General features: G+C 39.2%; 1 protein-coding gene across 2 annotated transcripts in view; it reads left to right on the forward strand.

Moving 5' to 3' along the window:
• Positions 1-22,880, forward strand: part of TEX10 (testis expressed 10) — a 54,907-nt gene extending 32,027 nt beyond the window's left edge. Inside the window, exons 10-15 of one of the 2 annotated variants that reach the window (XM_008642683.2) lie at positions 5,213-5,301; positions 6,475-6,608; positions 18,243-18,323; positions 20,589-20,770; positions 21,748-21,958; positions 22,644-22,880. In XM_008642683.2, coding sequence (XP_008640905.1) covers positions 5,213-5,301; positions 6,475-6,608; positions 18,243-18,323; positions 20,589-20,770; positions 21,748-21,958; positions 22,644-22,757 — 811 coding nt within the window. In that variant the 3' untranslated portion in view covers positions 22,758-22,880. The remainder of the gene's footprint in view (positions 1-5,212; positions 5,302-6,474; positions 6,609-18,242; positions 18,324-20,588; positions 20,771-21,747; positions 21,959-22,643) is intronic. The other variant, XM_008642684.2, reaches the window with a different exon arrangement.
• The last annotated feature ends 573 nt before the right edge of the window (positions 22,881-23,453 follow it).

Here is a 23,453-nt window from a genome sequence, read left to right on the forward strand (position 1 = left end):
AATTCTGTAAAGCTTCAGGAATGCTCTGCACTAGATATTCCTAATTATGAGGTATTGGATTTTATTTTCCTTGAACAGAAAACAGAAGCCCTTAACATTGCACTTCTTGAATGTTACAACCCTCACATTTATGAGCAGAAGGGTGATAGTTATTAATGCCTCAGAAGAACTGTGAATCTTTCATTTGCTTTATCATGTTTTGCTTTAAAAATATGTGGAGACTGAATTCGGGGTTGAAATTAGTCACACTTTTTTTCAATTTTATTGCTAAAAAAAAAAATAGAATCAAAACCCAAGTCAAATCCAAATTCTAAGGAAAACTTGCTTAGCAAGTGCTAGACAGGTGCATTGCTGTCTGAGCTGGAGTTTGAACAGTGTGTTTTACAGGAGGACAAGGGGGAGGATAATTTCTAAAATTACTGCAGCAAGGTTCATCAGAGTTCTTCTACTAGAGACCTCTAAATTACCCAAAGACTACTTATGACTGTATAAGCCAAAATCAGCACCTTAAACCTGAACCATAAATCAATTGCTAGCTAGTTGAGGTCAGGAGGCACAGAGATAGTAGTCTGCAGTTGAGAAATAACCGCTTGTGCACAAACTGCAGTTGTTTTATTTTGCAGCTGTGTGATACAGCCAGCCTGAAAATAACAACAGCATGAACTAAAGTAGTGAAATCCGTCTGGAGTTAAAAGTTTGTAGCAAGTGATAAAAGGAATGCAGTGCATACTTGCTTTGACTGAAAAATATTTGCTATGCTAGTGACAAGGGAAGCAGTAATTTTTAAGTTAATTAGATTCATCTTTTCTTTTAATACCATTTGGTGTACAGAGCAGGTTACCTAAAGGTGCAATTCTAAGCCTCAGAAGAGAGGTTCTCACAGAGAGTGTGTGACCTTATGGAAATTACAACATGTAATTCCTCATAGCTAATGTGGGTTTGGACTATTTGACTGGAGAGGTCTCACTCATACGCAGTTTGATAACAGGTTCCCATTGTCAGTAATAATTTATTCAAAAAAGAGAAGTTGTAATGTGCTTATTACCTGTCTTCCACATATAAAGCAGATAATTTTTTTAGTCAGATGTCTGACGTAATTTACAAGCATCTTGAAAACGCATTTTAAAAGTGCACACAGTCCCTAATTATTCATGGTAGTCTTAATATATTAAGCAAAGATTTTAAAAATAATTAGTGATGTAGTACATCAACATCTGTTCTAGAATTGAATCTCTCTTGTTCTGTGTTGTTTATCTTATTTTTTATTTCCTTTAATGTGAACTTCAAAATTGAGCAGCTTTAACAAGCGTCTACATTATAGGCACTTGGGTTCTAAGGTAATTGAGGTGATGACAGCTGGTTAAACTTGTATTTAAACAAACTTCTGTGCTGTAATGCTGCTCTGCTTGTGTTTGTGTTATTAGAAAGACATTGGTTTTGGTTGTAATTTATTGTATCTGTGAGATTCTCATGTGGCCTTTTAATTACATGATTTCATGTTATTTTTCCATCCTCCATTCTGTATGGAGCACCTCATGAGCACTGAAGGAGCGTTTACCTAGTGTTACATTTTGGCCCTCTTTCAGTAGGGGGCTCCATGTTTTCTCTATTATGTCCCACTTGGAAAACAAAGGGATTCCCTCCCCCTGCCCCCACCCGTGGAAGTTTTTTGTTGTGCTCAAGTAATTTTCACAGCTGCAGGAGATGGGAAGATGGTATTTTTCCAAGTTTAAAGATGTGGAACTGAGGCAAGGAAAAGGTGTAGACAGAAGTACACAGAAGTACCTGATGAGTTTAGGAATTCAGTATGAAACATTTGGGCTCCAATTTTTTTAGAATACTTTTCATCTTCTATCTTTAAAGCAAAAAATTGACCTCAAATTCACTGTAAGTTCAAATGGAGAAGTAGAGATCAGATGAGTCTGTGTTCTGCTCTTAGAAATACTTGAAGCTGTATCTCTCCACAGCTGTCGGTGGTGTTTTAGTCTTTTAATCACTGTTCAGCTGTTGCAGGATAGGGATAACTAGCAGAAAAAAAGGGATGAGAGAAGCTTCCAGTGTGAATAATGTGAGCTTAGTCTGTCCCAAAAGTAAAGAAAAAAAAAATTGATGATACTTGAAAAAATGTGTTACCACTGACTTCTGTCCTCCAATTTTAAAAAGTATGTATCTCACATCTCTTATAACTTACCTGAAATTGTGAGCTGGTACTTCTACTTTTTAAATTATGCTTCATACACTGCACACATTCTAGGTGATGCAATAAATAAGGAAGGTACAGGTCAGACTATGTTATCCTTCATGGTGTAATCCTGATTAATCCATTCATCTATGATTTGAATGAGACATAGATTTTTTTTTTTTTCAGAGAAAATATGACATATAATATTATCATACTCTAAGGTTTATGCACAGAGAGGCCAAGCTGAAGATCAGAGGCAACCTTCTCTGTCACTTTTCTAAATTTAATGCTAGGTTATTTTTAACCTGAATGCTCTTTTAACATTGAGGCTTCTTCTGTGCATGTAATAGCTTTCGCTTTCTAACAAAGTAAACTGCAGCTGAATTTGGCAATTGTGATTTTGTGTGTGTGTGTGACTCAGTGTAGCTCTGCTTGTAGAGATGAATCTTATATTAAACCATTTAATAGCTCTGTTAAGGGTTTGTGCCTTATGCAGCCTCCACGTTCCCAGGGCAGAACTGCCGGGGTTCTTTCTGCTTCCTCTTATGTCTGTATCAGTGGCCCTTAGCCTGGTGTTTTCTTAGGATGCTTAATGTGCTTGTCCTGTTTGTGAGTTTGTAGATGGGTGGGTAAACAAAACTGATGAAGTGTTTGATTTCCAGATGTTTAGCAATAAGCTTCAGAATTATTTCTCCTGTCCAGGGATCTCCTGAACCTATGGCGATTTGTGCTTCCTAGACTGCAGTGAATCTTTTTTGTTCAGTCTCTTCTGGAGGTTATGTAAAATTCTTGCATGCACTGGTCCTATTGTCAGGAATTCAAAGCATCTGCTAACTGTTGCATATGGAAATAGAATTTTTCCAAAATGGAAAAATATTTTCTTATTTGATTATTTTAAACCAGATTCTAACAAGATTTGTCATGCAAGTCCCTACTCCCTGAATTGGGGCTTATCACATGTTCTTTCTTTCTCTTTTCCTAGATTTATTTATTTTCACATTTGCCTAACTACCTTTGCAGCTTCTCATCTGTCGTTATCTCTCCCAACCTCTTGCATTCTCACCATTCTGCTCAGTGGTTGCATCACAGTTTGACTTTCTGTGTCTAGTAAGTCCTAAACTCTCTTGAATCTGTCTCCATGCTCCTCAGTGCTTATGTAGGTAAAACAAGTGACCTTGAGTCAGACTCATGGTCCCTCTGCATCAGATTCAGGGAGATTCTTCTGCTCTGCTGTACAGGACACGGGTTTCACTCTCTCTTCTGGTGTATGGGTCTGATTTCTGTGTGAATATCCACCTTATGTAGGGAAGTAGTGGCAAGAGCTCTTGCTGATTTAGTTGAGTATGTGTGAAGTCTCTTCCATGCGGTAATGAATGGGACTGGGACCTCCTTGGAAAGATGGAAAAAATTCGCCGTTCCCCTGGGAGAAGACAATTTGCCATGTCCAAGGGATTTGTCTCAGGAGAACTTGGAGGTCAAGTAGCAGCCTTAAGGCTGGAGAGAGATTGAGAGACTATGGGTTAAGAAAAGGAAGTAGTGAGCCAGGCCTCAGGGCAGGACCTGGCCTCCTTGGAACCAGAAGGAAGCATGCAGAGCTGCCTGCACTGCAAAGTCACTATGTCACCTGAAATATGGCAAATCCGTACTGCCAGGCATTAAGAACTCAATATGAAGTGAGAACTTTATTTAATAAAGCCTTACTTCACGCTCTCTCACCTAGCTATGATATTTTGCTCCCTTAGAATTAACTATCCTACATGGTAGTCTGATGGAATCCTGAATTTTTTCTTTAATTTAAAGACATTCTGAAATTCTGTGGTTTTTCTCCTTTCTTTTTAAATAACTCCAGACACGTGCATATTCTAGCTGTCATTTTTGTGGATGCTGAAATATTATGGATGGATTTTCGTGGGTGGCAAAATGTATATGCCTGGCACAAAGGTATTCCAAATTTGATATTTTTGCTCCCAAAGCATGGAGCTGTAAAAAAATCCTGCATAACAAGCTTTCCAGAATTTTGTTACCCATGAGTTAAGCCATTTTGGCTGTTGGCAGAGAGAAATTAGGGAAAAAAAATGATCTGAGGCAGATAGTTGGCTTGGAAAATTGCATTCAGAAGCTCTGAAATTTCACAAGTTTGTAAGAGTGGAAAGCAGCAATCTCTTACAGCAAAGATCCATAGTCTGTAGTGCCAGTGCCAAAAGCAGCATACACTGCAATTTGAATAATACGCATTTTTGCATAATGTGATGTGGGTCTGAGCTGCAGCCTTCTGAGGAAAGCATGTGTGAGATGTCCTTGTTCCCAGCTCCTGGCTTCCTCCTGGTTCAGCACTGGCACATGGACCAGACTCTGCCATTAAGTGGTCACTGGTGTCTGTTTGCTCTGAGTTTCCACAAGCACTGGCTTCTAATTCAGGACACCAAAGTAGGCTGGTGCTCCACTTGTTCCAGATTGCCCTTGAGAAGGGAAGTGTCAGACAGCTCTGATAACGGGTTTGCTCCTGTCTTGGTGTATTGCTCCTTTTTGTGTTCTTAATCTCCAACCAAGTTTTGAACTTAGCTGTGTTTAATAGCTTCAGCAGTTCTGAAAGAGATGCTGAGACTGCTTTCACATGGGGTTTGTTGTTCATGTAAAGAGCTGTATTAAAAGTAGTGGATATAATTAAAAATATAGCCCGGCATTTGTAATATAATGACTTTTACCAAGTAAGGGAAATAAAATTAGTTTAATTTACTGTGTCATCACTGTACTAAAGATTATAGCAGTATTAATGAAAATCTCAGTAACTCAATCATCTTAACAACCTAAGCCCATGCTGGGGTACAAAGTTCAGTGTGGCTTGTCCTTAAAAGAGCCAGTTCTGGTTTTCAAGCTATTTAAAATGCTATTCTAACAACAGCAGTTAGAAACAGGAATGCTAAAACTGGAACAATTTCGGCATGCTAATTGTGGTTCTATTGTGCAGGTAGGTTGTGAATTCTTAATTATATGGTTTTTAATAAACTGTCTGCTGTTGGTTTTGTGTAGATCATCCTTTGCAGGCTGGAAGTGCCAAGTGCAGGATAATTCAGTGAATGATGTGGACTATTTCAGCTTCTTGTTTTCAACCCTTATAGGTAATCCATATGAATGTAATAATTCAGAATTAACAAAATGAAATTTGTTTTGATAGTCAATTACTGAATTTAATTTAGAATAAATGGTTTACTAAGTACTTCCTGAAAGTAATTCTAATCTTGTTACATATATTTGATATGAGATACCTTTTATTCTCTGGATCTGATTTTTGGCACTCTCTTTTTACACTTTTCCATTTGGGCTGAATATTTGCATACTTTTTCTTCATTCTAGCAACCTTCCTAGGAAAGTATGAGGAAAACCTAAATTCAGCATATGACATAAGCAAGATTGTTTTTCCTAGCTTGAAGTAAATGTCTTTTATTGGCTCATAACAATGTAAATGAGTGCCTCTGGGATTTCCTGTGAATGTGCTTACGCTATTAAAAGCATTCCATCAGAATAAAGTAATCAAAGTACGTTAAAACGAACTGGCCAAGGTCAGCATGTGAGCAGAGCTACTTCTGCTACTCTATTCTTACTCAGCTATAAAAATAGTTGTATTCTGTGATGATGCAACTTTGGGAAGTTACAGTGGTTAAAATGGTGTAATATTGCTAAGAAATAACTTCCACTAACTTGTGCTGTGGTAAAAAATAGTGTGTGTTCTTCACCACCTTGGTTATTTATAATGTTCAACTACTTTGATTTCAAAAATTACCTTTTTGTTCCTAAAATGGTAAAAAGAATGCTGAACTGATCGCAGAGAAAATGAAAGCAAAGCCCAAATAACTCTTGTGGAGAAGTCATCCTGTTTTGCTAAAACATCTAATACCTGTCTAGAAATAATAAGCTAAATGATATTTTTTAACCCTGAGGTTACATTATTTATTACTGAGGTTACTGAGTTACTGTGAACACATGAAGTATTTTGCATTATACTCATTTTTTTTTTTAAAGATACATATATTGAAAATAGCATAACACTGGCCTCTTAAACTTTTTTTTACACCACATTACGATATTATTGGGTTTCAAAAATATTTTTGTTTTCTGTCGAAAGTCAAAATTTGTACTTTGATATACTTCGTTTATAATACCAAGCAAGAGCTTTTAAGAAAAAATTGTTATGTTGACATAATGTAAAAGACAGTGTTTGTCAGAGATGCTGTTAAAGTAGAACACGGTTTGGCTTGTTTTGTGATACTGTTGTACTGCTTCTTCTTCCCCAGGGTTTTCAAGAGAGGAGCTGACTAGTCTCCAGGGCATTAGAGGAAAACCACACATTAGCCAGACACAGCTTTCACCTATCCGTCTTTACCTAACTGATCTGGACCAGTTTTTACACCACTGGGCTGTGACAGAGGTAATACATCAACACTAATTCTGAATGACAGCATACAAACTCTGAGTGCTCTCCATCCCTTTCCCATAGACGCCTAAATCCTGTCGTGATTTGAGTTGAAAAAAGAACAAAAATATAAAAGCTGTCGAACTGCCAACATTTTTCTACAGCCATCAGATCATATTTTGAAGGAAGCTGCTTTAAAAGTTGAATGTTCAGACATATAGTATGCAAAGCAATACTCAAGGAAAAGATTGGTAGAAACCTTGGTGGAAATTCTTAAGCACTAATAATATTAGGACCAGCAATATGTTTTGGCTTTCAAAAACAAATTAATTGGGAAAATACTAATTATAAAGAGTTTTCCTGGAGAGTAAGTGCCACTATTAATTAAAAAGCACTTGCATTAAATTAAATTTGAACTTGGAAGCAATATTCAGTTGGCATTGGTCATTATTTAGAATAATTCCTGGTTAGTTAACCAAAATATGCTGGGATTAGAAACTTCACTCTGAATTCAGTACTTAATATCATAAGAGCTGAAAGCTTAATTTTATTGTTGGTTCTAAAGGGATTTGAGCCACCATATTTTATTCAAAACAGGTGCATTAGCTGTCTTTCTGCATCAACTCTTTTTACTGTTTAGCTCGCCAGAAAACGCTTTAAGGGTGTGAAATCATGTTTTAATGACATGCCAGTTTGACAGTATTTATGAAATCATGGTCCTGAATTCAGAAAGAAGAGTGAAACAGGTTTTATACGTACGCTTTTCATTCAAGAAAGCAATATAGTAGATGTTTCCTACTTCACAGTGTTTAAGTGATAATGTACTGAAAGTGATGGTAGTCTGAGATACACATTGAATGTGTGCTGTTACGTATTAGAAGGTATTTTAAGCAAGGCTGCTGTTTGGTACCATGACTGACACACATTTTTGGGTGTCCTGCCTTCAGTCATTTGGCTTGTGGAGCAGTTGAACTTCCTAATTTGTTTTGCATTGTCTCTTCTGGACAGTAATGAAGTGTTTTCTCACCAAAATATCTTTCTCCAGTATGGAAAGATCTGAATGCTCTCTTTCCATGTCCTACTCCTCTGTGAATGCACCAAAGTGATTGTTTCTTAGAGTTAGCCTAATCCCATACGGCAATCTGAAGGATTTATGTACACCTTACCTGTTTCTAAAAATGTCACCTCTAATGTCTTCTCCTTCCTCTTATTACTTCTATTCCATGAATCTTTCACAGTCGGAAGTGAAATAGGACTACTTTCACACATTGAACAGTGAAGTAATTTGATTTCTTTTTTGTGCCTTTGTTTCCTGGTTGCAAGTTTGAGTTTCTTCTGCCACAGTCTTCACTGTTGTGGTGCTATGAAGGAGAGTCAGTACTTTCAGAAACTTGAGACTCGCTTTTGTTAAAGTACCTTTTCTCAGGAAAGATACAAGGTGCTCTCCCAGGTTGTCAGAAGGGGATGATGGTCACTAAGCAAAGAGCTGGATGTCCTTGGTTAGTAATGAAAGATGATTTGGACATCATGTGGAGCACTGCACTACTTCTGCACTTACGTTTCAGCCTGAAGTCTTTTCTGGAGACTACTTCATGAAAGAGAGAATAGGAGCAAAAACTCTGTGCACCAAAAATCTGTGTGAAGAAGGATGAGACCTTCTAGACCCACTTGATTTTGTAGGCTTTTAACTAAAGGGAGTTCTGAACTGTCACTTTTTCCCAGTGAGGGTGATCAAACACTGGAATAAGTAGCCTGGGGACATTCTGGTTCCCATCTATGGATGTACTCAAAACCAGACTGGACACAATGTGGGGTGACCTGCTCCAGGTGACTCCACTTGAGTAGGAACATTGAATTAGAGGGACTTGAGGGTGTTCCTTCCACCTTTAGATATTTAGATAAATAATTAGTGATTATTTGAAAACTCCTTCTGAAAAAAACCCAAGTCTTTTTGTTTTACCATCAACAAATCTCTTCATTATTTTTGCTTTTTAGACATAACAAGATCCCACAGTATGAGTAGAGTTTTGTTGTTTTCTTTTATTTTTTAGTTTTGTTACACTTACGTTGATCTAAAAGTCAAACTACTCCCATTATAGGGTTGCCAGGTACTGCAGTGCTGTTTGGGGTGTTCCCTCCAGATCTGCTAAGCTTTTTCCCCATGGAATTTTGTGAACAAAAAAGTAGAGGCACCTCTACAGTAGCTTGCTTTCATACTGGAGAAAAATATTCTTTCCTCTTGCCTCTGATCTGGTGATAATGGTGGCATATCTGTTTGTGTTACAATGAGAAGTGATCATTGGTATTGAAGCAACCACTTCCTTTTATGAGTTGCAGAATTCCATTTGTTTTTCACTTGTCTGGTTTTGATTTCAGATGCAGTCATAGATATGGTAAATGATACATAAACAAAACCATGCTGAAGCTCTTCAGCTTTTAGATTACTTTTTTCTCTGTGTTTAAATATCTAATACAACACTGTTCTTTAAGTTTTAGGGGGTTTTATCTTTTCCTTTTATGAGTACCATTCTCCAACCTCAAACATGTTGACCAATATTCTATATAATGCTCAGTTTGTGAAGAAATTATTCTGGGGACTGTAGTCCATAAAAACCTTGGGATTTGGAGTCTGGACAATTTTTTAAAACCAAGAAGGTAAAGAAGAAGAAAAAAAAGAAAGAAAAAGGCAGGCTTGGGGAAAAACCTTTCCATTCAAGATTTGCCATGAGCTGCACACAAATCCTTTTTGTAGATGAAGTAGTTTTCACTAGGTGCTGAACAAACTAATCTGCTCTCAAAAGGAAAAAAAAAAACCTAAACAGCAACAACAACAAAAAACCCCAACCAAAAAAGCAAACTGCAGAGTTGCAGGCTCTGGGAAGAAGAAAACTGCCAGCAAATCATGAGGCTCTCTTAGGGTGTGTTGAAAGACAGTATGATATGAGGGTTCTGTGTGCGTTGAATTTGAGGGAGGTAGGTTTGGAGCTGCTTTCTTCCTAGTGGACGTAGTTCAAGGTGTGATAGAATTCTGGAGTCAAAATATTTCTAGCTGTGGCAGAAAATTGCTTTATTTAGATAGAGAAGTGCTACAGGAAATAATAAACCCCAGCTTGATTTAGTTATGCTCTTGGTGGGACTGGGTAGAGTGCAGAGCTTCTGAATGCTAGCCTTTCATCTGTTCCCTTGCTGGATAAGGAAGTTTATGGTGATGCTGTAATGTTAAGCAGAATGTTTGTAGTAATTTTAAATACCTGATAAATGAGAACAGTGCTTGTTGGCTGCAGACCAGGCCTCTACTCTATGCTGAGAGTTGTTTGTTTAAGAGTTCTCATTGTGTAGTTGTAATTCAGGATTTCCTCTCAATGGAAAAGTTTTTTAATGTGGATGAAAATAAATAAGGAACTCTGATGGAATTAGGATTTGAGGGCCTGCTTTCATATCAATAAATGAGACTAGTGATCAGATCCCTATGAGTCCTTCCACCGTCTTCTTTCATCTCTTCCACCTCTAGGTTTGTCTAAACCATTGTTAGTTTTTAGCTCTCTGCTGAAACGCGTAAAGTTGCAAATACTAATTCCCCATAAGTTTTATGGAAATAAGCAGGTGGAAGAGGAAAAACACTCTAGATTAGCACAGGGTGGTTTATAACTCTGTTCCAGCATCCTGCTTGGCAGCAACCAGTCTGCAGGGGCTGTCGCTCAGCCTGTGGGGGGTGTAGGGGCTTGTGAGGCAGGAGCAGCAGGGTTGTGGGACTGCAGAAAGGTCCCAGGTGTGAATCTGTAGGAGGCCATGGCTTGTTGGCCTTACTGCTCATTGCTCAACTTTGTTTCAAGTGCAGGGAAAGGCAGTCCCAGCTTCCTGTCCCTGGCTGTGCAATGGGTGATGCCTGTTTTTAAGGGTAAAGAGCTGTAAGAGGGAATTTCATGTATCACATATGCATGCCAGAGATGCGGGAGGAAATATGGTACGCCTCTGCAGAAAGGGCAAGTTCTGGAAAGGAAAAGAGTAACTTGAGGCATTTCAAACAGCAGCTTGGACTTCTGGAGTGTTATTATAGCCAGGACAACTGGTAGCATGTGGATTACAGTAACAAATGCACTTCTGAAAGGAACTAATGCTTTGAGGTAGTTTGTAACAAAATCTGTTTTGAGATGGATACTATTTGTAATTTTTTGGTTTTTTTTTTTTTTCTGGAGCATGGTAATTGGAAGCACGGCAGTCTTGAAACCATGTTTTTTTGTGGAAGCTTATTTAAATGGTGCTGATTTTCAGTTAAGGAGAATGCTTCAGAAAAGTGTTTCTTTAAAAGCTATTTTGCATAGTTCTAAAGGTTAGTCTTCATGATTTGTCTAAAAGATATGTTAAAGGTGGGAAATTTGGTTCCTTTTCTGGAGGACCTTCTGCTTAAAATTACTTCTGTCTTGTTACAGCCAATTATTTAAAATCACCCCCCTGTAGCTGAAATAAATGAGACTCCAGAATAAATGGTTGCAGCCTGAGGGAAGAGCTTCAGCCTTGGCTCATTTTAACTGTGCCCATAGTGTTTGTCAGTGATATTGTTCACTCCCTTGTAATTGAATTGCTGTGCCAGGATCGAATGAAAAAGTGCCCACAGAAATGAAGAGTTTAACGAGGTAACCGTGTATACATGGTAATTTCTGTTGTAATATTTGATGTTTGTGACAGTTGAACATTTCAGAGGGCGAAAGCAAATGATAATTTGAGGGCTTGCTTGAAGTCGAGATTCCAGAGCTGTATCGAGCACACAGCTGACTCAAAGAAATAAAATATTTAACCAAATGTTTAAAATGTTTAAGAGCAAACATTAGGGAAGGTCAGCTGCGTTTAAAAGCAGACATGAATTCAAAAACCTTGAGATGCATGTAGTGTAATACACTAATCTGTGTCAAAAACTGTTAAGTCTTATATGTGAAATACAGTTGGGAAGGCTGGATCTGCACAGATGTGCTATGAAAAATTACAGCAAATCAATAAAGAGAGCAAGTCAATGCATGTAAATTAAAAGCCCTGCGAGGATGTTTGTTTTGAGAAGTAAATGGTGGTATAGTAGTGCTATATCTTAACTTTAAGCAGAGATTAATGCTTTAAAAAAAAAAACCAAATTGTTACAATGTAGATTTTGAATTGAAGTTCCTGAAAGATTTCAACTTGTCTTTATTGAGATTTACAGGTTAGAGTTACATTGGAGAGAAAAGGCAGCTGAGGGTAAATAAACTTCCTTCTAAATAAACTTCCTTCTAAACTAGGAATATGGTACAATTTTAATCTTCTTTAAGGAAGACAAAAAAGTCTAAATAAGCCTGTTAGTGTTCAGTAAAGCTACAACCTATCTCAGCTTTAATGTTTAGAGGTGAAATTAATTATTTTCTTGGAAAGTAATGCAAAGTCCAGAGAAACAAAAGGGAAATAATTTAAGTAAAAGTAACGCCTCCTAAAATTAATGAAGCTCTTTTTCAAAGGTCTCTTTCATAAGATGTAAAACTTAAACCCAAAGCAAACAAAAAGCACCACACTAGCCCCCGCCAGTAAAACACAAACAGTAAAACACAAACTTCCAGAAAACCTAAGATGATCTTCAGGCCAGTGCTCCATTGTACTTGTATCATATACTTCCAGCATTTCCTGTAACACCTCGGAGCTGGTAGCTCACTGCAGCATTACTGCACATAACTAGCATGAATTTACAACTCCACAGGTACTGTGTATTGTGCTTTATATTCAAATCCTGGCTTGTGATACCTAACCTAAATTTGCTCAGAAAGACAGGCTTTGTGGGACAAGAGCTAGGTGTAGGGTTCTCTGTGCTTTCAAGCCCTTTTGTTTGAAGAAGAGGCAGGCAGGTGAATTTGGAGGCTTCAATATCAGATGTTTCTTGGCTGTCCTGCACGTAGTCTGAAGAGGAGGCATCTAGAGGAGGAGCAATTGGCTGTGGTGACATTTTATAGCTGTGAGGAAGCTGCAGAGCTGTGAAAGAAGGGCATATTACAGCTGCAAAAGGATGAAACAAAAGCTGTTTTGTGGTGTCCTTTCTTTGAATTTTGTTAGTAAGATGGTTCTGAGAAGAGAACCTGACCTGTGATGTTCTTCTGGTACAGCTTTGTCTACTCCTGGATAGCACACTAGCTGTCCAGCTTAAAACCTGGTTTTGCTGATAGTATTTTCAGAAATGCCCCTCACTTAGATAGCTGATGGGATTGGCTCTAGCTCATAGTTCTCTGCCCCTTGGCACCAAATCTTGCTGGTACCCAGACTTGAACACATGATCAAATTGTTGCCCAGGAAGTTAGCTGTGGTGTTTGCCATTCAGGTATTTGTGTCCAGTGGCAAATAAAGATAACGTCACTTAGTTTAATTGATTCTCAAATACAAATTTTGTATCAGACCCCATGCCACAGCCAAGGAACCTGCAGACAGGCAAGCACCACAGTAAAAAGATGCAAGATGAGTTTGTGTGCTGCAGTTACCCTGTTTTTGACCAGCAATAGGGCATGAATTCCTCTAATGTCATAATTCTTCTAAGTCTATGGAAATATGTACTCTTTCAATATATGGGACACCACATATGTTCTTAAGCATTTGTCATTCTTAAGTAAGTTTCTTCATTCCCTGTTCCTCACCCTGTAATGTTCTCCTGCAGACACTGCTCCTCCTTTTTGGCGGTTTCTTTTTTTAACTTAGGTTTTGTTGTGAATGTGTAGGGGTTTCATGTGGGGGTTTTTATGGAGAGGTTTGTTCAGGTTTTTTTTTCTGGAGTCAGTGAATCAGGAATACCTTTCACATCCACCCCTGTGAGCTTACCCAAGGCAGATGAACAAAGATCTCTTGTTGTATGCAGCTTTCTCAACAACTCAGGGCACTGTTAATATTGCCCTGTCAAATCAATTTATTTCAGAAAGAGAAGCAGCACCTGTCAGGGGAGTACAGTGTCTGATAAGCGAGGGTGCTTCAGGGGAGCTGGCCAAGCTTCAGATGCCAAGCTTCATTGCCTGCCCCATCACCTGAAAACTTCTCATTTTCTACGCTCCACACTAACACGTTACACTGGATACAGTCCTGCTCCAAACAGGCATTTCACAAGGGCTGGGGAATTCACTGCAGAACAGCCTGTTACATTTTAGTTACCCATGTTTGAGGTGCATGTCGATGTGAGTTGAAAAATATATTGCAAAGTTCACATTAGGTTATAGTATCTGGTGTGCGCCGACTTTCTTTTTTAATAAAATCACTTCTCAGGGAGTCTGAACTGCCTTTGGTCTGGCTCCACACAGTAGTTTGCTAAAATACTTGATCCATTATCTTTCCTGCTTGCTTGGGTTCCTCTCTGTGCTCATGCCTGTGTGTGTCTTCAGAGGAAGGTGAGTATTTTTCTTTGAAAAAATAGTACTTTGCAGCATGATTAAACTTGAAATGATAAGAAAATTTTCTCTGGACAGTTGCTGATAAGTAGTTTCCTTGAGACTTTGCATCAGGATTCTGTCGTGTTGCAGGAAGCATTGAGGGAGTGGGTACAGTTCAATAATGAACAAAACATTAGCCTCGCTTCATCAGTTGTGCTTGTTCCTGTTGCCATGAGGGCTCACACTGAGACTGGGCTTCCTTGGGTCATCCCAACTCTGTCTTTTGGAGGCAAGAGCATCTTAGAGATGAACAACATTAAACTGATGAATTCCTCTGATTCTACATTAGAACTGTGAAAAGGCTGCTTGGGAATGCGTTGTCAGTCACTTAGGGTCGCTGTCAGTGGCAAAAATGCTTTTAACTCATCCAGTTGAAGTAAAACACTCCATGGTGTCAGGATCTCCAAAAAACCTGGGCCAGGCTGTGCTCCTGGGGGCCTTTCCATCCTTTTTTGTTGTTTGTTTGTCTGGAGTTTTTGTTTGTTTCTTTTGTTTTGTGGTGGTTTGGTGGTGGTGGGTGTTTTTTCTTCCCTGTTTTAGTTGGCTGCTGTTGGAGTTTGTCTTCAGTGTGGCAGGCAAGGAGGCCCCTGTAGCAGTGACGTCCCAAAGCGCCAGTAGGGAACCTGCTGTTGCAGTTGTGTGGCTCGTGAGCATGCTGGGTACTTGGGCTTGTCTGATCAACAGGGATTGGTTTGAAAACCTGCCAGTGGATTACAGAGCCTGTAGCATTTACTGCATAATGCTAACAGATAATCTCCGTGTTTAAGAGAATGCTTTTCTTTAGGTTAATTTATTCAAGTGAGCATTCAAACAAGATTAAAAAGAAAAGGAGAAAAAAACCCAACAGAATGTCTAAGGCTAGGCCAAACCTGTTATAAAATACTTGCCTCAAAAAGAAAAAACCCACCCCTCCCTGATCAAAAATGCCTGTTCTCAGTCCATTCACTTCAGGATTGCTCTGAGACAAAACTACTCTGGCTTTGGTCCAAAATCAATCTGTGAATGTGCCAAAAATGTGATAAATGCTAATCAAATGTAATGTAATGAATCAGCTGTGACATTTTATTATGGAAATTAAACATCATACAAAACCTTGCCTAAGGAAAATAAATTGTCAGGGAAAATACTAATTTTCATGTGGTAATTAAGTTTTCTTTTCCTTTCATTTCCATGTCTAAAAACGTTTCAGTTTCACTTTTTATAACAGGCATTTGGTATGAAAGCCATTTCAACCAGGATTTAATTTATGGGATTGAAAAGAATTGCCTCTCCCACTTAATTGCAGGAAAACAGAACCGATGTAGGGAATGGTGGTGCTGTTTTGAGGGTGAGAAAGATCTAAAAGGTTGAAAAATCAACTTGCACTTTACCACAACCCTTCTAAGGAATTTATGCTGCCGTCCAGTGGTATGATGCGTGTTTTCCTCGCCAGTTCAGGAAGAATCTTGAGTGTGGCTGTATTGTAGCTGTAATGAAATGCTCCAACAAGGGAGAGCCTCAGTGGATGATGGGCTTGCTCTAGGGACATAGTCCTAAGGGTGAAATATTAGTAATGAAACCGTAGTTTGCTGGGTGGGCCTCGTGGATTTGCCTTCAAGGTCTTTAGTTTGTGGGTCTGTACTGAATCAAAATGGATCTCTGGCAGACTGTGTCTGGTGTAATGTGCTCACAAGCATATGGCAAACCCCTTTGTAAACTGCCTAAACTCTGTCTTATGAGCAAGAAATGTCTCCTGCATTTTCCCCTTTCGTAATCATCCTTCCCAGTTTTCATCTCATCTGCGTTCCCACCCAGCCATGATCATTGTTACATTTAGTTGTTGTTTGGATACATTTGTTTTCCTGCAGCGGTTTTCACCACTTTGTAAGTGACAGTAAGATCCCTTCTTGGGTGTCATTTTGCCAGCTCAGGCAGGTTAAGTTCTTTGCATTGACACCTGTAAGACAGGACCTCTCTTCTTTGTGCAGTTTTTCTGTGTCTGTTTTGTTTGAATTTGCCTTTCTTGAAAATGAGTGGCTCCTACTTTGCACAGTATGTCAGAAATGGTCTAACTCTGTAAGAGTAGTACTGAACAGATGATCCTTATTCTGTCTGATTGCTTCTCTTGGGATTATCTTTACATCCTGAAGTAACATTTGCCTGTTTTGTGGTTGTATCACAACCACCTTGTGGTCAGCTGTTACTCACAGAATTTCCTTCTCATTTCCAACTGGTGAAACTCGTAGCTGCATGCAGAAGCTTTTGTCAGTCTCCAAGCACATGGAACTTTTGTTTCACTGAATTTTTTCTGTAGCTCTTACTCATCAAACCTGTGCGATCTTTTCCATAGGTTAGTCCAGTCCTCCTGCCTTGGCAGGGTTTCTCAGCTTGGAGCTGTCATCTGACAGATTTCATCAGTGCAGCTTTACCTTTTGTGTAAGTGCTGCTCATTAAAATGCCAGGTCAGATTGGTGTCACAGTTTGTCCTTGACATGACAGTCCCTGGTAATAACCTCTGTTGCAGCTTGACTTTATTCCTTGACACTGCTAGTAACACAGATGTTTTGAGTGGGTTTCTTGGGAATATTCCAGGGTACCTAATATTTTATCACTTTCAAACTGCAGCGTACAAAAGCCCTACTATATTTAGGATGGTGTACTCAGTTTTAATAATACTGTTTCATTATAAAGTAAATGTATAGTAAAGGTATTCAGTGCAAGAGTGTCTATGAAATTGTTTTTTTAAACAGTCCTACTAGTCAAACGAAACACTTGCACTACCCCTGTGATACTGATTAACATGAGCAATGTCCTGACAGCCCAGCAATGTTATGTTCCACCAGGCAAATGTGTTAAGGATCTCCTGAATTTGGCTGGTGTAAGCAGGACTAAAAACAGGTGTGGCATGTAATTTTGGAAAAAGCTGAGTGCGCTTCTATATCACCACAAATGGTGCTGCTTGGCTATTTCTGATTAAACCACCACTGGCATCCACATTAGTTAGGGCTGAGTTTTCATGCCACAGGACTTGGAGCTAGTGGTTCTTTCCCTCACCTTTCCCTTCCTCCAGCTGCAAGTGTTGGGGACTATGATTTTTGACACAACATGGTTGATATGTTCTATTTTGTCATTATCTCTTGTTTTGGTGTCTTGACTTGCCTGATTCAACTGAAGTCTCGAGACCAAGACACTGTCATGGAATTCAATGCCTCAGGTCAGATCCTCCTGTGAAAAGTTCTCTTCGGATCTTGAGTCATGAGGGATCTTAGAGGAATGTGTTTCGCTTAGTGGAGATATTTGTAAAACTCATGGACTTAAATTCTTTCATCCTTCAAACTGAGTTTGCTATTTTCTGATTCCCTTAAGCACAAAGAGAAGATTCCATTCCTCATGTAGTGGTTCTTCCATCTTGCCCTTAGCAGGACATCACAATTCCTCATGGTCTGATGACACACTCGTGCTGTGCACATTGGCTTCTCTGGAGGCTTTAGTTGCCACTCTGGTGGCATAAGCAGTGAATGTGAACAGCGAGAGGGCATCCAAGCTCTCCAGCTAGTTTGCAAATTATTGGAATAGATGGGAAGGAAGAGAGGAACAAAGAAAGCCACCTGCTGAGGATTGCAGTGCAGCTTACCAGCAGTTCTACTGGAGCTGTGGTTTCTTTACCCTGTCCAGGAGACATTTGAGATTTCATGGTAGTTTGCTAGTGCCTGATTATATAAGCACCAGAAAGTTTTATGCAGTTTATGAAGCAAGATTTCATTACATTTTGTATCGTTTTTGAACATGACATTTTTGACACTGTAGAGGAAAATAAGTTAGAAATGGATTTTTTTCTACATTCTTGTTATGTTATTTTTCTGTTTCACTCTGATCCCTCTGTTTCATGCTTGATGCAGTTATTTGGGAAGTTGTTTTCTGAAATTCTTTGGCTATGTGGAAAGGAATTTGGAGGCTTGGTAGGGCACTCTAGCTTGATAGACTTGAAAACTTTCGGCCTTCTATTACACAGATAAAATGCAGAGACCCTTTCCCAAAAAACCTAATGGTGTAGACCATCATCTCTTTAAGCACTGAGCAATTTATGTTGGCAACGCTAGTCTTACACACTGTAAAGAATCAGTACTTTGAGATAAAATTGCTATGTGTTCCTATAGGTACTTCGGATTTAGGTTTGTCAGCAAAGTATGACAGTGAGTGATTGCTGGTTTCATTTGGAGTGCTTAAATATAACTTTGTTTTATTAAAACAGGTGATCTGTCACAGCTTGTCCACTATACCTTCACAAAGTCAGTGTTTTGACATTCTCCAGACTGGCATCTGTAAATATCTGGTAGGTACCATTTTATCTTCTATGTTAAAACTTCCTTGTGATAAATTTGCTAACAGTCTCGTTAATCCCCCAATCCACTTATCCTATGTATTTCATGTATAATTTCAGCATTTGCAAAAGCTTTAAGCAAGATTTGGGTGAGTTTAAAAAATACATAACTGTTGGTAGCTAAGCTGATGAGTAATTTTGCTCAGATTTGTCAATACTTCAGCTTGTCTTCAAGGCAGTTTGGCCATAAATGAAACACTTCTTGGTTTGCTTTGCTTTTCAAAAGAGCGACCAGCAGATTTAGATGAGGTTTTTTACCTCATCAATATATGTAAGTATCTAAACTATGCCAAGAAGATGGAGCCAGGTTCTTTGTGGTGCTGTGCAGTAGGACAAGAGGCAATGGGCAGAAGCTGATGCTCAGGAAGCTCCACTTGAATGTGAGGAAGAAATTCTTTATTGTGTGGGTAACTGTGCCCTGGAATAGATTGTCCAGAGATGTTGTGGAGTCTTCCTCACTGGAGATACTCAAGAACTGTCTGGACACAATCCTGTGCCATGTGCTTTGGGATGACCCTGCTGGAGCAGGGAGGTTGGACCAGCTGACCCACTATGGTCCCTCCCAACCTGACCCATTCTTTGGGTTTTACAGCCTGTCTTCTAATCTTGAACATGCCTGAGCTGAGGATGGGGATGGCAAAGCCAGAGCTGGGTAACAGAAGGGTCAGGGACAGAATTTGCAGTTACCTGTGCTGCTGCCTGATGAGAGGGAGGACCACAGGGTCTGCCTCTGCCCTCCTGTCAGGGTGGTTCTGTGACCTAACAAATGTCTGCAATTCCCTGTATGGGGCCATACTGAGAAGTTACTAGACCAAAGCTTCCATAGAGGGAGTAGCTTACCTATAACCATAGTCTGGATTTTTGGGGGTGGGTGTTGACTTAAATCAGCTTTTGAAAAGGCTTATATGTTCTAGTGCCCTGTCCCTTTGAGAGCAAACAGTTAAGTGGATTTTTAAGGTTGGCAAGGCTGCTGCCCAAGGTCTCCAACTTGCTGCTTCACAGGGAGCAAAGGCACCATGGAGGCAACATCCTATATGGGAACTTATCTGAGCAGCCTCAGTATCCTGTAGTATTCAGCAGGGTTGTGGTGACAGCTGCAGTCCCACCTTCTGTCAGGCAGGACCATCATCATCATCCTCCTGCCTGTGCACCTGACTGGAACAGGGTCAGCCTGGGACAGTGACCTGTGCTCATGGCCTTGAAATACACCCAGTGTCTTAGGCTGGAAGGATTTAAAAGTTTCAGCCTGTAGTTGTTCTGTATGTCTTACCTCTCACAAGTAATGGTATGAATGAAATACATTTCACATTTCTGTAGCTTGTACTTTATTGATCTTATCTCTAAACATTTCTAAAAGAAACAGCTGACCTTGTTAAGTGAACCAACTCCCTCTGTCAGCTTGAAACAGTGTATTTGCAGGTGAGCAAATCAGACTATTCTCAAACTCCTTAAATAGTTTTTTAAAGGTAAATGGTGCCACACTAGCAGTGCATGATGTTTTTATGGCTTTACGAGACAAAAATCTAGGGTACTTATTCCACAGTACTTCAAAATTTAAACTGCTTCCTAATTCACTGCCTCTACACAAAAAAGAATTTTTTCTAAATTATTTATCGTGCCTATAAAACCCTTACTCAAGATGAAGTTCTCTCTTTAACAACAGCAGAGCATCACCCCACTTTGGGCTCACCACATATTTCATTAGCTTTGCTTCACCTCGGTTCATAAAGCTCCTGTTGGGCTTCAAAGGAGACTCACCCTGGTGACAATCCAGTAGAGGCTTTCCTTTCTGTAGCATAAATCAGAGTTTCCTTCTACTTCAGTGACTGCTCACTGCCATTTCAAGACTGGAAAGGCCTTCCCAGTCCCATGATAGATGCTTAAAAGGAAAGACCTGTTCTGCCCAGAAGATTGATTGTGCCTGCACTGTCATTCAGAGCAAGGCTCAAAGCAGTGCTGTGTTTTTCAGATATGTTTGAGATGAGTGTTTGTTTAGAAGGGATGGAATGAAGATGTCAATTTAACCTTCTGCTGGTATGGGTGGCAGTTTATTGGGAAAGTAGGGATTTGAAAAAATGCAGTGGTCTGTAGAGTTTGATCAGAAGCAAAGTAATACATGTCACCATAGGAAAGCTCTAGGTTTGCTTGTATCCCAGCAAAAAATCTTCTGTATAAAGTGATGAACTTGGGTTGTTTTTTTGTCTTGTTTTAATACAGGTTGGATTGGTTGTAATACCTGATAGCACAGCTGGATCTGTTCTATGTGCCATAAATAAGCTTTTGGATCAAGCCTGCATCATAAGTGAAAACCTGCACAGGTTCTTGGCCTCCTGTTGTTACAGTCTTCTGTACTTTCTGCTAACTATAGACAGAGAAGATGCAGAACATCTACAGAAAAGGTAAAGCTGCTCTTCTTACCATCTTGTCTCTGTCTTTGCAGCCACAAATATTTAGAGATGTGACATGACAGGGTACCTCCACACACATACAGTTTATTTTCCTGTCTCTCTGCTTACTTCAAATCACTATGTAGACTTAAGAAAAACATCTGCAAAGTTACCAGGAATTACTTAAAACAGTAACTGAAGAAGGTTTCATTTAAAATTGTTCTACTTGGATGTCAAAACCATCCTGATTTTGTAAAGTTGGATATTTATACCTTAATCTTTAACCTTAGCTTCATTAGATACATTGAAAAGCACCATGCAAAGAATTTGGCTTTATGAGTAGATATTCTTAACTGATCTGATGTTTCAGTTTTAACAAAACTTCTCAGGCATCATTACATAGATACATTACATAGATACTTTAAATCCATTTGATTTAAAAAACCAAAAAGCTACAGATAACGGATTCAAATAAATTCACCTGAAATGCAGAAATGTCTTTAAAGAGGTCAAACTTTTCCATACACAGAAAAGTTGTTAAAAGCTTCCTGAAAATTTACTTAAAGCCCAAGTCCTCCTCCTCTTACTGTATTTAATGACTTGCATATCACAAGGAGATGAGTCCATTATTTAATTTCTTATGAATCTTAAACAAAGATTCAGGTGTACCAGAAAAATGACTGAACCAAAAACCTCTTTGCAGCTGTTATCAAGCAGAAATTGCACTGCGTGAGAGGTTCAGCAATATTTGTAGCTTCCAGGGCAGGGCCTTTATTTTTTTCCAGTGCTGTACAAAATTTTGGAATATTTTCAACTTTGGCATTTTCTGGTGCAAATTTTCTGCTTTGCCTCTAATTATGGTGAATGCAGCTGGTGTGATTGAATCCACAGAAGCAGGTTTCCTTGTACAGCCATGCAGCCAGTTCACAGAAGCACCCTTGAAATGTGTGTCCTCAATGATTTCAGTTTTGATTATCTTCTCCTCTCAGGGATATGCTGTGGGGATCATGCATTTCTGCATTAGCACTCCTGCCACGGTTACTGAGGCTGATGCTGCAGAGCCTGCAAGTGAGCAGGATCTGTCGGGAAGAGCTGCCCATTGTTGCTCAGTTGCTTCGCTTACTAATGCAACATGGGCAGCTCAGGAACCACATGATCACAAATGAGTTTCTGGTGCAGCAGATCATCAAGGACATCATGGTATGAAACTTGTTTCCCAGAGACTACATGTATGTCATGTTTATTTTTAAAAATTAATTCAAACGTTGAAGAAGAGCCATTTTAAAATGGTGGTGGTGAAAGCAGATGTAAGACATTATGGTGAGGTTCTCTAACCTGCAGGTTAGGAGGGGGCTGTTTTCCTTTAGTGTTGAAAATGTCACAACCAATGCTTGTGGTGTTCCTTTGTGGGTGGGTTGTGCTTGTTGTTGTTGGGTTTTGTAAGCCACCTACAAATCCTGAGAAGAGGGAATTCCTGGGCTGTGGGCTGTGCTGGTCTCTTGGTAGCAGTTCTCCTTAGACTGGGTTGGGGAGCTCTCCTGCACTGGTAGAACCATGCTCATTTGCATTTTAATTGCCTATAAATTGCAGAATTGGAAAGTAAGTGAGCCACTCTAATTAAGAGTAAGGAAAGCACATCTGGTGTAACTCACACGCTTGGTAATGTAATGACTTAGTGTACCCAGCTGTAACACTTTGTTATTTGGGCTTTAACAGACACAGCGTGTGGAAATGTGTAAAAGAGAGGAACAATGTCACTGTGTGCAGGGGAACAGGGCTGTCTTGTACCTTTAACAGTGCACCTGATTACCTGTAAAAACAAAGCCAAGTTTTGCAAGTGCTGTTGGGGAAATTGAGTTTTACCTTTTGTCCTCCTTCTTCCTAGACACTGAAGAGTGGTGAAGTTCAGGAGCAGTGGCTCACAGACCTCCATTACTGTTTCAACATCTACCTTGCCTCTCATCCCCAGACACCTGGCCCTATAAACACAGTATATTGAAGAGGTCGAATTGCATTTATTGTAAAGCATTTACTTCTATTTAGTTTTGAATGGAAGATGTTGGAACAAAGCTTGTCAATTTTTTTGTAAGTGAAACAATAAAAATTTTACAGAGAACTGCAATACTTCTATTGCCTTTTTTTCAAGCAAGTAGATGTTACTGGAAGGTGTTTTACTAAAATGTTGTGACTACAGTGAGGGGTGTTAAAGAAAATCCAGTCCTTGATGCTGAAGAGCTTGCAGAGAAACAGACTTAAATTGACTCTGCTCATCTATTATTTTGAAGCATCACATTATTTTAAAAAGAATTGTGTAGTATCAAGTAGAAAAAAAATAGAAAACAATATGCTTTAGAGTAACATTTTTTATTTTTTGCTGAGTTCATATTTTTAAATACTTTGTGCAAGGTAAATACTGTACACTGTGGCAGCTCCAAAGCTATTAAAAGAACCGTTTTTCCCTAGAATAGCATCTTTTTTTGCTTCTCTATTTCATGCACATAGAAAAATAGTTTTTAAAAAAAATCGGTGATAATTTCAAAGGGTAGAAAACGCAGCCCTAATAGTTTCCATAGGTTGTGAAAGCAATTTCTTTAGTGAGTGTTCTTTGTAAACATGTCTACATTTCCTTCCAAATCCATAGTTAGCTAAGGAACAATTGTTTCTTTAGTAGAGAAGTGGAGAACAAAGGCTATTT

This window comes from Corvus brachyrhynchos, unplaced genomic scaffold (assembly GCF_000691975.1).
Source record: "Corvus brachyrhynchos isolate BGI_N302 unplaced genomic scaffold, ASM69197v1 scaffold409, whole genome shotgun sequence".
NCBI lineage: Eukaryota > Metazoa > Chordata > Aves > Passeriformes > Corvidae > Corvus > Corvus brachyrhynchos.